This window comes from Agelaius tricolor, unplaced genomic scaffold (assembly GCF_023055355.1).
Source record: "Agelaius tricolor isolate 1412-34295 unplaced genomic scaffold, bAgeTri1.0.p SCAF_41, whole genome shotgun sequence".
NCBI lineage: Eukaryota > Metazoa > Chordata > Aves > Passeriformes > Icteridae > Agelaius > Agelaius tricolor.
The window spans coordinates 235,602-247,131 of NW_027269301.1; the positions used below are offsets into that span (position 1 = coordinate 235,602).

Here is an 11,530-nt window from a genome sequence, read left to right on the forward strand (position 1 = left end):
TTTACTATTTCTTTCTGAACTATTCCTTATAGTCATAGACAAATTTTGCTGTTCATGTAATCTCTTTTGCTGGATGAGTTCCATTTCAATAGAGTTTTAAAGTTTACAGTCTTTAAGATTGCAGCTGGTTGGAGAGCAGTGCTGTTTCAGCTAAGGTGACCATCAGTGGTAGAGGTTCTTAGACAACAGGCACATCCTTTGTGGTTTAACTTTCTGTGGAATTTTTACAACAATTCCCTATCAGTACAAAAACTATGGCAAATGACAAGTGTAAGTGTTTAATGATTGCATCAATTGAAGCCTTCTGTGCAATTTATTTCTTCTGGTTACTGATTTTAAAATCTAATGTTGTGTTAAATTTGGTGAAAATCTATTCTTTATACTCAGATTAGTTTGACATAATGTTCAGTGTAGAGAAAAACAGTACAGCACCTTCTACTGAGATGTTTCAATCCTGGTGCACAGACTCTTGATAACTCACATATTATTAAATTCTTCACACATATTATTAAATTCTTCAGCTCATATTCTGTGTGGTCGATAAATAAATCAATAGAGAAGATGCTGGGCCACCTGAGCATATCTTTTGACCATATTTTTTTCCCCTTCTTATCCTTTAGATCAAAAGGTCCTTTCAGCAAAGTCCGCGCCGGTCCTGGCCGGGGTCGGAAGCGTAAGATGGCTCTGGCCAACCAGTCAGCATCATCAGAAGGAGGGTACCTGGAACAGACAGATGGTCTGGACTTCTGCAGAGATGGCAGCAACACCTTGAAGTTCAACAAGAAAACCAAAGGGCTTATAGATGGCCTTACTAAATTCTTCACTCCTTCCCCTGACGGACGAAAAGCTCGAGGAGAAGTGGTTGACTATTCTCAGCAGTATAGGATCAGGAAAAAGGGTACCAGGAAATCCAGCACTTCAGAATGGCCCACAGGTAAAGATTTTTCACCCTGCCAATGTAAGTATCCTGTATACCAAGGAAATGTTCAAAGGCCAGGATGTTGAACTGACTGAATTGTTAGAGGCTGGAAACTTTGAGCTGGAAGTTAACACTGGATTGCACTTACCTTTGGTGCATTAAGGTAGAGTATAAGCTGGGAAAAGGAAGTGATCCTAGAGATCTTAGCCTCTATCAGTTCTATTCAGAATTGGATGGTCCATTGTTGGATGGTCCTGAATTGTTCCTAAGCAGGTATTGGGAAATATTCCACAATAAAATGTTTACAGCTTTAGATTCTATCCATGCCTTATGTATGATGGCAAGGGGTTATGAGGGGTTAAGTGATGACAGTGAGGTAGAAGGCCCATTGGTAAGGAGGCATTTGCAGACAGCCTAGGAAATGGGCTAAATAATGTCACATTTGGAAGAAATAACATAGGCAGTGGTTCATAAAAATTAAGAGCAGCAAGGTGGAAGTGTGAAATGGAAAACAGATAACTAAAACCAGTCTGACAGACCCAGGAGTTTCCAATCTATGGATGCATGCAAATGTTCCTTAATTTTCTCAGCCATTAAGGAGCCTGTTTGTGCAGCTTGGCATCTTCTTGCTGAAAACTGTCCTTTCCCTTTGGAATGCACTTCTGCTTTCCTTATTTGTTTTGCTTTTCTAGCTTAAGATATTATCTATGCCTGGACCTTTATTTAATTTCTGTATTCAGAGTTGGATGGTCCATTGTTGGATGGTCCTGAATTGTTCCTAAGCAGGTATTGGGAAATATTCCACAATAAAATGTTTACAGCTTTAGATCAGTTACCTGCATTAACCTGGCTGGTGCTGGAAGAACAGCAATGTGTTCTTAATACTTTGGGAGTGAGGTGAAGTTCTAGAGGGTTTTGTTGGGTTTTTTGTTTAGGTTTGTTTGTTTTTATTGAAGGGGTATTTCTAAGGTGATGAATGTAGGTGTCCTGCTTTTGGTTTTGCCAGATATGTGGTTAAATAGTTGTGATCCTTGTTTGTGAAAAACAGACTTAGTGGCAAGCCATTTATGCTTCATGGTAATATGAATATCTAGGTGGTGACATTTGGACCAGCTTAAATGTAGGACATGGTCCCAAATCTAGAACCTGTTCTTCCTTTGTGGTCCCAAATCTGAATAGAAAATCCCATCCAAAAAAACCTGGCCCAGTGTGTGAATGCAGCCAGCTGCTGTTTGTCACTGCACTAAAAGCAAATACTTTTTTGTAAATGTACATGAAGACAATTTTCTCTTTCATTTACAGACAATCAGGATGGCTGGGATGGAAAGCAAGAAAGTGAGGAGCGTTTTTTTGGGAGCCAGGATGTCTTGAATGAAAAAGACATGGAGTTGTTTCGAGATATTCAGGAGCAAGCACTGCAGGTAAAGTGAAATTTTCACTACTCTTCACATGAGTTCTGATCTCCTGCTTGAAGTGTCCTCATTTGTTAGTAACAGCAGTGCAGGTGGTTCATATTATGATATTATAATACTTGGATTTCTGTCATTCTGTGAGTGACAGTCTTCAGAGATAAAATCTTCAGGAGTTGAGAAAGCATTTGTTTTCTTTGAAAGAAGGGCATTTGGTATCCTTATTTTTAGTTGCTATAAAATACACAGTTATTATCAGAGGGACAGGGGAAATAAAGGCTGTAAGTAAATAAGTAGTCTCAAATAGTGTATTTTCTGGTTTTTTCTTCTAATAAATGTGAGGTTTTTCTTTAATTCTTCAGCACTTGGGATGATAAAAGGTTGTTGCATCCTGAATGTTGGTTTGGTGGCTGCTACATTCACAGTAATCCATCTATTCTCAGAGCTGGGAAAACACTAATGTGTAATGTTAAACACTTTCATATTCTAGTTTTTAACCTCAGGAGCAGTTTATGTTCCTGTTCTTCACTATTGAAGTAACAAGTAAGAAAATGACAAGAAGACTCAAAAAAGATTGTATTAAACTTCACTTTCTATTAATTTGTGTTTAAAACTATGGCATGCAACACTGTGAATGGTAGTGGAGATCCATGGTGTGATAATGTTTATTAATTCCTTCTTTTTGTGAATCACAAAAAGAAATTAATCCCTCCTTTTTGTGAATGGTTGCTTTTGAAGTGTGACTGGTGCTGGTTTTTAGTGTCAGAGAGCAACATCTGCATCTTCCTCATTACCAGTGAGTTCAAGCAGGATGGACTGTCTAGATAAAACTGTTTTAATTTATTTAATCTTAAAAGTCTTTCACTTGGAAATTCATGAAAAAAAACAAGGGTTTTTTTCCCCTTGCATAGAAAGTAGGGGTGACTGGGCCTCCTGATCCACAAGTGCGCTGCCCTTCTGTTATAGAATTTGGCAAATACGAAATCCAGACCTGGTACTCCTCCCCATATCCACAGGAATACTCAAGGTAAGACTCTGCTTTGTTCTTCTTCAGTCTTTTTGGGAAGGCTGTACTCCAACAGGCACAGAAATCTGCTGGTTTCTACATTTTGGTGCCTGAAATATTTTTCTGCTGTGCTGCACATATAATTGCTTTGTTCTTTTCCTTAAGAACTTTGCAAATTGTCTAAACTGCAATCTCTGAACTTTATTCAGAATAAGGAATAACTTGTAAGGGCTATAGCTAGAAGAAGGAAATTAAGTGAAACTCTTTATTTTGCCATTTAATAAGAACATGTGGTCTGTCATGAGGAATTATTCCAGCTGGACAGACATTCCTGCTGAAGCTACAGCATATAAATGGAATTAAATCACAAGAATTTTGGGATTCTTCCACGCTAGTTGTCCATATCAGTGTAGTGTGTAAAACACTTTTAAAGCAAATGGGTAGGTGGTGATGTGACCCTTCACTCAAGGCTGTGTACACACAGCTGGGATGTGTCTGTGACAATGAGGAGAAGAAGGGAATAAGAACAATTTATCTCATCCATCCTAGCACCACTAGTGCAAAACTGGGAGGAGTTACTGGTTTTTTTTCCTAGGATTTTAATATATTAATATATTTCTTCTGGCATAACTTAATAATGTAAATGTAATTATGCAGGGCTGTGTACACACAGCTGGGATGTGCCTGTGACAATGAGGAGAAGAAGGGAATAGGAACAATTTATCTCACCCATCCTAGCACCACTAGTGCAAAACTGGGAGGGGTTACTGTTTTTTTTTTTTTTTTTTCCTAGGATTTTAATATATTTCTTCTGGCATAACTTAATAATGTAAATGTAATTATGCAGGGCATTAAAGGCATTTTTAATATGCATTTATTACAGAAGAAGTGTCATGACTTTAGCTATGCTAATGTGCTTTTGCCCTCAGTAGCACACACACAAGGTGAGTGTGCATTGGGTTTGTTTTCATCAAGCTCTCTGTCACCAGGAGTGAGGAAATTGATACAAAATCTCTGTCTTCAGTCTCTGTTCTTTCTTTATCTTTGCTTACAGGCTACCGAAGTTGTACCTTTGTGAATTCTGTCTAAAATATATGAAAAGCAGAACTATTCTCCAACAGCATATGAAAAAATGTGGGTGGTTTCATCCTCCAGCCAATGAAATTTACAGAAAAAATAATATATCAGTCTTTGAGGTGAGTTAGAAAATGAAGCTGCAAGCTCATATCTGTGAATTAGGGTCCTCAACAGCCACTCATGTGATGAATTTTTCATAGTCCTAAACATCTTCATTCTTGAAACATTGGAACTCCTGAGTTCCAGGAGTGAACAACAAGCAAGCAGCCAGTAGGAGCTGACCTTGTGTATGGATTATTCATCTGTAAAACACACAAGACTCACTTTGTAAAAATCTGGGGGGTTTGTTTTAAAAAAAAATAATTTTAAGTTGTCTCTTAAGCTATTGAGGGTAACAGTGACTTGGTCACAGCCTCTGTTCTGTGGAAGTTTTAAGTCCTTTGAGTTGCTACAGAGAAGTTTTCTCTCATGTTAAGACATTTCAAATGTGCAGGGATCCTGGAGTGAAGCCTGTCCTTACATAACAGCAAATTTTCCTCATGTCTCTAAGGTTGATGGCAATGTCAGCACTATCTACTGCCAGAATTTGTGCTTGCTAGCTAAACTCTTCTTGGATCACAAGACTCTCTATTATGATGTGGAGCCATTTCTCTTCTATGTGCTGACACAGAATGATGTTAAGGGCTGTCACCTTGTTGGCTACTTTTCCAAGGTAAGTATTTGGGTATGAATTGTTTGCTCTGATGAGCAGTGCTGCTTTGGATTCTTTAAACTGTTGTAATCTTGCATTTTATATAATAAATTATATAACACTGCTACAGACACCTGTTGCAAGCAGGTTTTATTTATATTGCATTTGGACCATGTTAGTAAACCCAAATTTCCTGTAATATGGAATAGCAGATTCTTGCTAAGGAGCTTGTACTGCAGCTTAGTGGCTAAATAAACTTTCCAAATCACTTCCTGCTCTTGGTGGAGGTTGGGTAGTGCTGTTTGTGAGACAGAACTGCTTGGTAGTTCTGCTTATCTCACCTTTTGTTCTATACATACATTGTTTTCCAAACAAGTTTGGCAACTTTGCAATGATTTGAAGCCTTTTTTTTTTTTTTTTTTGAGGGAGCAGGGCCAAGATTTCAGATAGAACTTAAGGTTTTTATCCTTAATTATTTGTATTATTTATCCTTAATTATTTCTATTTATTTTTATTATTTTATTATTTCTATTATTATTTCTATTATTTTATTTATTTTATTCTATTATTTATATTCTTTTTATTATCCTTAATTATTCTATTATTATTTTTAATTATTATTTTAATTAATTCTATTATTTATTTCTTTTTAATTATTTATTATTTTATTATTTTAAAGCTTTTTCTTTAGCATTCAGAACAGCAGGTATGAGACTTGATTTTGGTATGTTACATTTGTGACATTTAAAGAATCACTGGAGTATTGCAGTCTTTTGCAATGACTTTTCTGCTTTTCTTATCTGAAATGATGGTGGAGCTTTAATATTGTCTCTTCAAAGTCTTTCCTTGGCTTTATCACTCCTAAGAAACTTTGACTGTGGCTTCCTATCTCCCTTTTTGATACAGAACCACTTGGGCACTCTTCCAGAGGAACTCACACTATTTCTTACTGATCTGGTTTTTCAATGTGATGCTTTTTTTTTTTTCCAACAGGAAAAACACTGCCAGCAGAAGTACAACGTTTCCTGTATCATGATTCTTCCACAATACCAGCGTAAGGGCTATGGCAGGTTCCTAATTGACTTCAGTAAGGAACTTTTTCTTTACTTTTTTCAATCTGTCTTTTCATATTTTAAAGGATTTAACAGTAAAAGCAGGTGTTTTTCAAAATAAAACACATCTCAGGACAAAGGCTTCTAAAGCTCACAAAATTATCTGAACTTCACCATTTACTCTTTTTGTTGGAACTTTGGCTCTAAAGACAAATTGATCATTTTCCCCTTAATTCCAGTGTTCTCTGTGTAAGCAGCTTAAGGTAGAAACTAAAGGCATGTGGCAGAATAGTGAATTTTATAGCAGAAGCTTTTCTTGTGCATGCAGTTCCTTATTCAGAAAGCCAGCTGTAAGAGTGCATGGTCTGTGGAAATCTTCAGCAGCTTGATTAGCTGAATAAATGTCTTAAGCAAAACTTCTATTTTAATTTAATTTTGAGAGCAATAAAACCAGACATACTCAAGCTCTGAATACTCAGAGAATTCTGAGATTCATATGTGTGTCTCTGTAACTTCATGAGAAACTTCCTTGTAACTGTACATTGTTTATTGTTGTTTATTGGTTGTTAACACAGCCCTCCCCTTGGACATACAAATTTTGGAGTTCAGAGGAAAACTCAGCTGGTAGAATGATATCAGAATAATGTCTTTTGTAGATAAGTTTTTGTTCTCCTGAAATTCCTGGTGAAGCAAAAGAACTCAGGGATGTATCTTGAGAAATGAACAAATGCAGGTTATTATATACAGGTAGAACAGCAGTGAGAAGGCACATTTGTCATCTTGGATCCATCCCCCTTTGTCTCACTGGGTAGAATACAAACCTTGGCCTTTCTTGAACCTGTGCAATGTATCACAGTCTTAAATTAATGAAATCTCTGCAAATAGAGCTTGCTACTCTCCAGTATGGCCCTGAAGTTTGACACTAGGGAATTTTCAAGAAAATGATTAATCATATTCGTTTTAAGAGTGTGCTTTTCCTCTGTCATTTCCAAAATTGCTATTGCAACTGTGCTTCAGGCTTGGTGTAATTTCTAGGTAGACACCTGCTGCCATCTCGTGGCATTACCTACAGTCCAGAAATGTCTTACTCCATCCCTGAATAACAGGAATTTAAACAACAAATAAAAAATTGCCCCAACAACTCAAAGTTTAAACAGAGTTGATCCTTCAGAGTTGTCATCTACATCTTGTAGGCAGCACTAAGCCATTAGATGAAGCCTTTGTAGAGGTAAGGGTGGAAACAGAAGTTAATATTTTGAAATGTTTTTTCTTCTGTGTCTTTTAGGCTATTTGCTTTCCAAGCGTGAGGGTCAGGCAGGATCACCAGAGAAGCCCCTGTCGGACCTGGGGCGCCTGTCATACATGGCCTATTGGAAAAGTGTAATATTGGAGTGCCTTTATCATCAACGTGACAAGCAATTAAGCATCAAGAAATTGAGTAAGCTGACTGGAATCTGCCCTCAAGATATCACTTCCACTCTGCATCACCTACGAATGCTCGACTTCCGTAGTGATCAGTGAGTACAGGAGTCCCCTTCTAATCCCAAATCCCTTCATTGAAACTTCATTTCAAATGTGAAGCTTGGGCATTGGTCATAATCATAAAAAGCACTGCAGTCATAGTTTGAAGACAAGTCACATTCTAATAAACTTGATTTTATTAAAGATTTCAGTGTCGAAATACTGAGACCATGGTACCCGTGTGCAGTGCAGGAATCATTCAGTGCCAAAGCTACTTCAGGTGTCCAGCTGTGCTGCACTGCAGATGTGGAATTTCAAGTCATTTGCTACTGTGAGAGAGAGCAAGTTGGTTTCTTGGTCAGGTTTTCTTGGTATCCCTCAGCCAAATCAGTCTAATACACTCACAAATAGAGCAAAGAACAGCAGCTTCCCTTCTCTGGAGGCAAATCTGCTCCTTATTTTCAGTCAGTGAGCAGACAGTTGGTTCCCTCCTTTTCCCTGTGTCTCAAAAATGCCATAAACTGTGTGGATTGACATAGAATGCTTGAAGAGTGGGACAGATCACTGAGAGAGATGAAGTGTGTTGGTGTAGAACAGAGGTAGCCTGCTTGCTCAGCTGACAAGTCAGGTGAAATACTGGGAATTAGTCTTGTTTCAGACCATAGCAGTTTGTATTCCATTGTGTTTGTGTTAAAGTTGAAGCTTATTTGGAAAACTTGAGAATAATTTTATGTTCTCATCTCCCAGTATACCTTTAACCCATGACATTTTTCTCAGACCCTTAAAATGCACTATGGTAGTGGGACTGCAACTTTTCTTGAGCAGTCCTTTTATTTTTATTTAGCTTTCACCTTAACTTGCCCATTCCACAAACAGGATACCCCTTGTCCATAATAAAAATGATACTCTGCAGCTGAATGTTACCCATGGAAGGATAATGGCTTCACCATTAACAAGAAATGGAAATAATTTTAACATTCCTTCAGTTGGGAGAAGGTGCTGCAAATAGCACAATTTTCACGAGTTTCTGTTCTCTCTGAAGTCACTTGCAGTGCTTGAGAGAAACACATTTCCTGTAATAGATGTGTTTCACATGGTAACATGTACAGTGTGTCACCTGTTGTTGATCAGAGTGGGATTTCTGCTGTTCAGGTTTGTCATCATTCGTCGTGAGAAGCTCATCCAGGAGCACATGGCCAAGCTTCGAACCAACGTGCGGCCCATCGACGTGGACGCCGAGTGCCTGCGTTGGACACCCGTCATCGTTTCCAACTCCGTTGTCTCTGAAGATGAAGAAGAGGAAACAGAGGATGGGGAAAATGAAGAGCAACAGAAGCAGAAAGAAAAGGATCCAGAGACCAGTGTAAGAGTGAATCTCTTATTTCTGTGTAGTTTATATTTAATGCTTTTGGAGGCAGAGCTGACACAATTTCAAATGTCAAGCTCGTGCATTTGTCATAATCATAAAAAGCAGTGCAGTCTCATAGTTTATGTATCTTTATGGTTTCAGATTAGAAAATAAAACCCTAGAAAGCATCAAGGCATAGTTTAGAGAGTAATCCTTGAAGGGGTTACACTCTTGCATCAGGTGGTGAGCACTAGGTGGAATACTAAGAGGCAAATTATCTGCTCTTACTGTATTTACATTAAACCAATGGTGCATTTTAATGGAAAAGTAGCTTCAATTTTTTTTCTTACTTTTTTCTTGAAAATTGCATAAATACTGTGAATGTAGCAAGGTGAAACCAGCATTCTGGCACACCACTGAAGTCACTTGTTGGGAAGCTAAGTGAGGTATATTATCACCTCTGAGGACAGGAGTAGCAATTAGCACTACATTAATTTCTTAAAGGTCAAATCTTTTTTTAATCCTGGATTTTTAAAAGTCATTTTTGTTAAACTTTTCTAGCTTTTTTTCTCAAACACTTTTGTGGAATCAAATTCAGGATAAACATTTATGCTGAGATCAGAAGTGTGAAATCTATTTTTTTTTATTTCAATCAGATGGTAAAATCTGTGTCATGGGAGAAGAAAGAGCAAGAGCCTTACTCACCAACAGAGAGTGAAAAAAAGCCAGACATCGTTGCTCCAGCCAATTCTACACGACCAAACAAGCACATTTTTTCCCTGGATAGTCTTCCTGCAAACAGTCAGCCAGCACGAAGAGGTCGATGGAACCGCAAGAGCAAAAAAATTCATGAGCCCTTTTGTGAGAAGGAGCCAGCATTGCCCATGGAGGAAAAAACAGCAGCTCCCAGTGGGCGATGCAGTGAATGTGAGGAAAAGTCAGCAGCCTCACGAGGCCGGTGCAGTGACTGTGAGGAGAAGTCAGTGGCCTTGCAAGGAAGATGTGGTGAATGTGAGGAGAAATCTCCAGCCTCCAGAGGCCGCTATGCTGAAGACGATGAAAAATCTGCAGCTTCCCAGGGACAGTATGGCAAAGGTGAAAAACCTGCAGCTCCCCATCGGCAGCACAGTGAAGCTGTGGAAAGGTGGAGGGGCCAGTTGAAAAAGAACACGGAGCCACTCAAGTGTAGATTCCCAGAGGATTGTGACAGATTACCCCGGCGCTACAGTGATGGCGACAGGGGACTTCTGAGGTGTTTCAGTGAGAGCAGTGAAGAGGAGGATGATGAGCCTGTGAGTCCTAGGTCAAGCTCTCCACCTGTTCTCACCAAGCCAACGTTGAAACGAAAGGTGTGTGCCTTGTTTCTTGTTCTTCTTGACTGTTACCCTGTCAGTTTTGGCTGTGTGTTAGGACTTTGTGAAGGATGGTGCAGTTCATAAGGTCTGTGTTGAGTGTACAGGGAGCACATGTTCAGTGTTCCAAGTGAATTCTTCTTTTACTTCCTGCTGACTTTTTCTAGTGGTGGTTTTTGGTGAATCAGAGGTTGGAGTTTGAGAGGTTTTTGAGCCCAGCCTCGATCTTGTGCTTTTGATTTTTTTTTTCCTAACTTAGTTATTGAAATTTTTCTCAGTCATGCAGAATAGAAACAGATAAAGTCCTGCTTATGAAAGAAGCTTGCAAAACACAAATGCTCTCTAAACAACTGAAATCAAGAGTGTAAAGTCTTTGAAATTATTTACCATGGAGGTGTGAATTCTGTCAGTGTGTGTAAGCAAATGCTTTCTTCACTAGAAAGTTCTCTACTGTATAATTTTTGCACCTTATTCTAAGCTATTCACGTCTGTTTTGTAGTGTGTTTAAAGTTCTAGCTGTTATGGACGGGCTCTTAGCTTCAGCTGTTTAAATTCTAACCAGTGGCAGGTGCCAGGCAGTATTTCTAGTGAATTCTGGATTCTGGAAGGGAGCTCTCTGCTGTTCATGTTTTGTATTTATCTAGGGTTTCATTTCTACTGCACATGGTGAAATATCCTCTCTTTTCCCACCTTCCACTTCCAGAAACCAATTCTTCATCGGAAGAGGCGGGTCCGCAAGCGTAAGCACCACAACAGCAGCGTTGTCACTGAAACCATCTCAGAAACCACAGAGGTGCTGGATGAACCATTTGAGGACTCAGACTCTGAACGACCAATGCCTCAGTTAGAGCCTACATTTGAGATTGAGGAGGAGGAAGAGGAGGAGGAGGAGGATGAAGAAGAGGAGAGTGAGCTTTCATCCAGTGGATACTTTCAGCACTTAGCCCAACCAGACACACTCAGGCATAGACCCTCTTCTAAGAGGAAGTCCAGAGATGAAGAGGAGTCTGATGACAATAATGGTGTGTATGGTGGCTCACTAGTGAAAGTTTGGTAGATTGTGTTGGATGATAACAGCTCATGACAAAAGCAGCTGCTTTCTTTGCCTTGTAACTTTGCAGCTGAAATGTAGGTTAGGCATAAGTTAGCAGTCAGACCAGCCCCAGACATTCCCTAGCTTTATGAAAACGTGGTGCATACATTTAACTTTCTTAT

At 38.9% G+C, this 11,530-nt stretch overlaps 1 protein-coding gene across 1 annotated transcript in view; it reads left to right on the forward strand.

The window, feature by feature from the left end:
- KAT6A (lysine acetyltransferase 6A) overlaps nt 1-11,530 on the forward strand; it is a 30,440-nt gene that overhangs the window by 13,380 nt on the left and 5,530 nt on the right. Inside the window, exons 8-17 of the mRNA XM_071454757.1 lie at nt 621-934; nt 2,222-2,340; nt 3,240-3,355; nt 4,389-4,530; nt 4,962-5,123; nt 6,096-6,189; nt 7,440-7,671; nt 8,768-8,978; nt 9,620-10,312; nt 11,019-11,337. Of these exons, the coding sequence (XP_071310858.1) occupies nt 621-934; nt 2,222-2,340; nt 3,240-3,355; nt 4,389-4,530; nt 4,962-5,123; nt 6,096-6,189; nt 7,440-7,671; nt 8,768-8,978; nt 9,620-10,312; nt 11,019-11,337 (2,402 nt within the window). The remainder of the gene's footprint in view (nt 1-620; nt 935-2,221; nt 2,341-3,239; nt 3,356-4,388; nt 4,531-4,961; nt 5,124-6,095; nt 6,190-7,439; nt 7,672-8,767; nt 8,979-9,619; nt 10,313-11,018; nt 11,338-11,530) is intronic.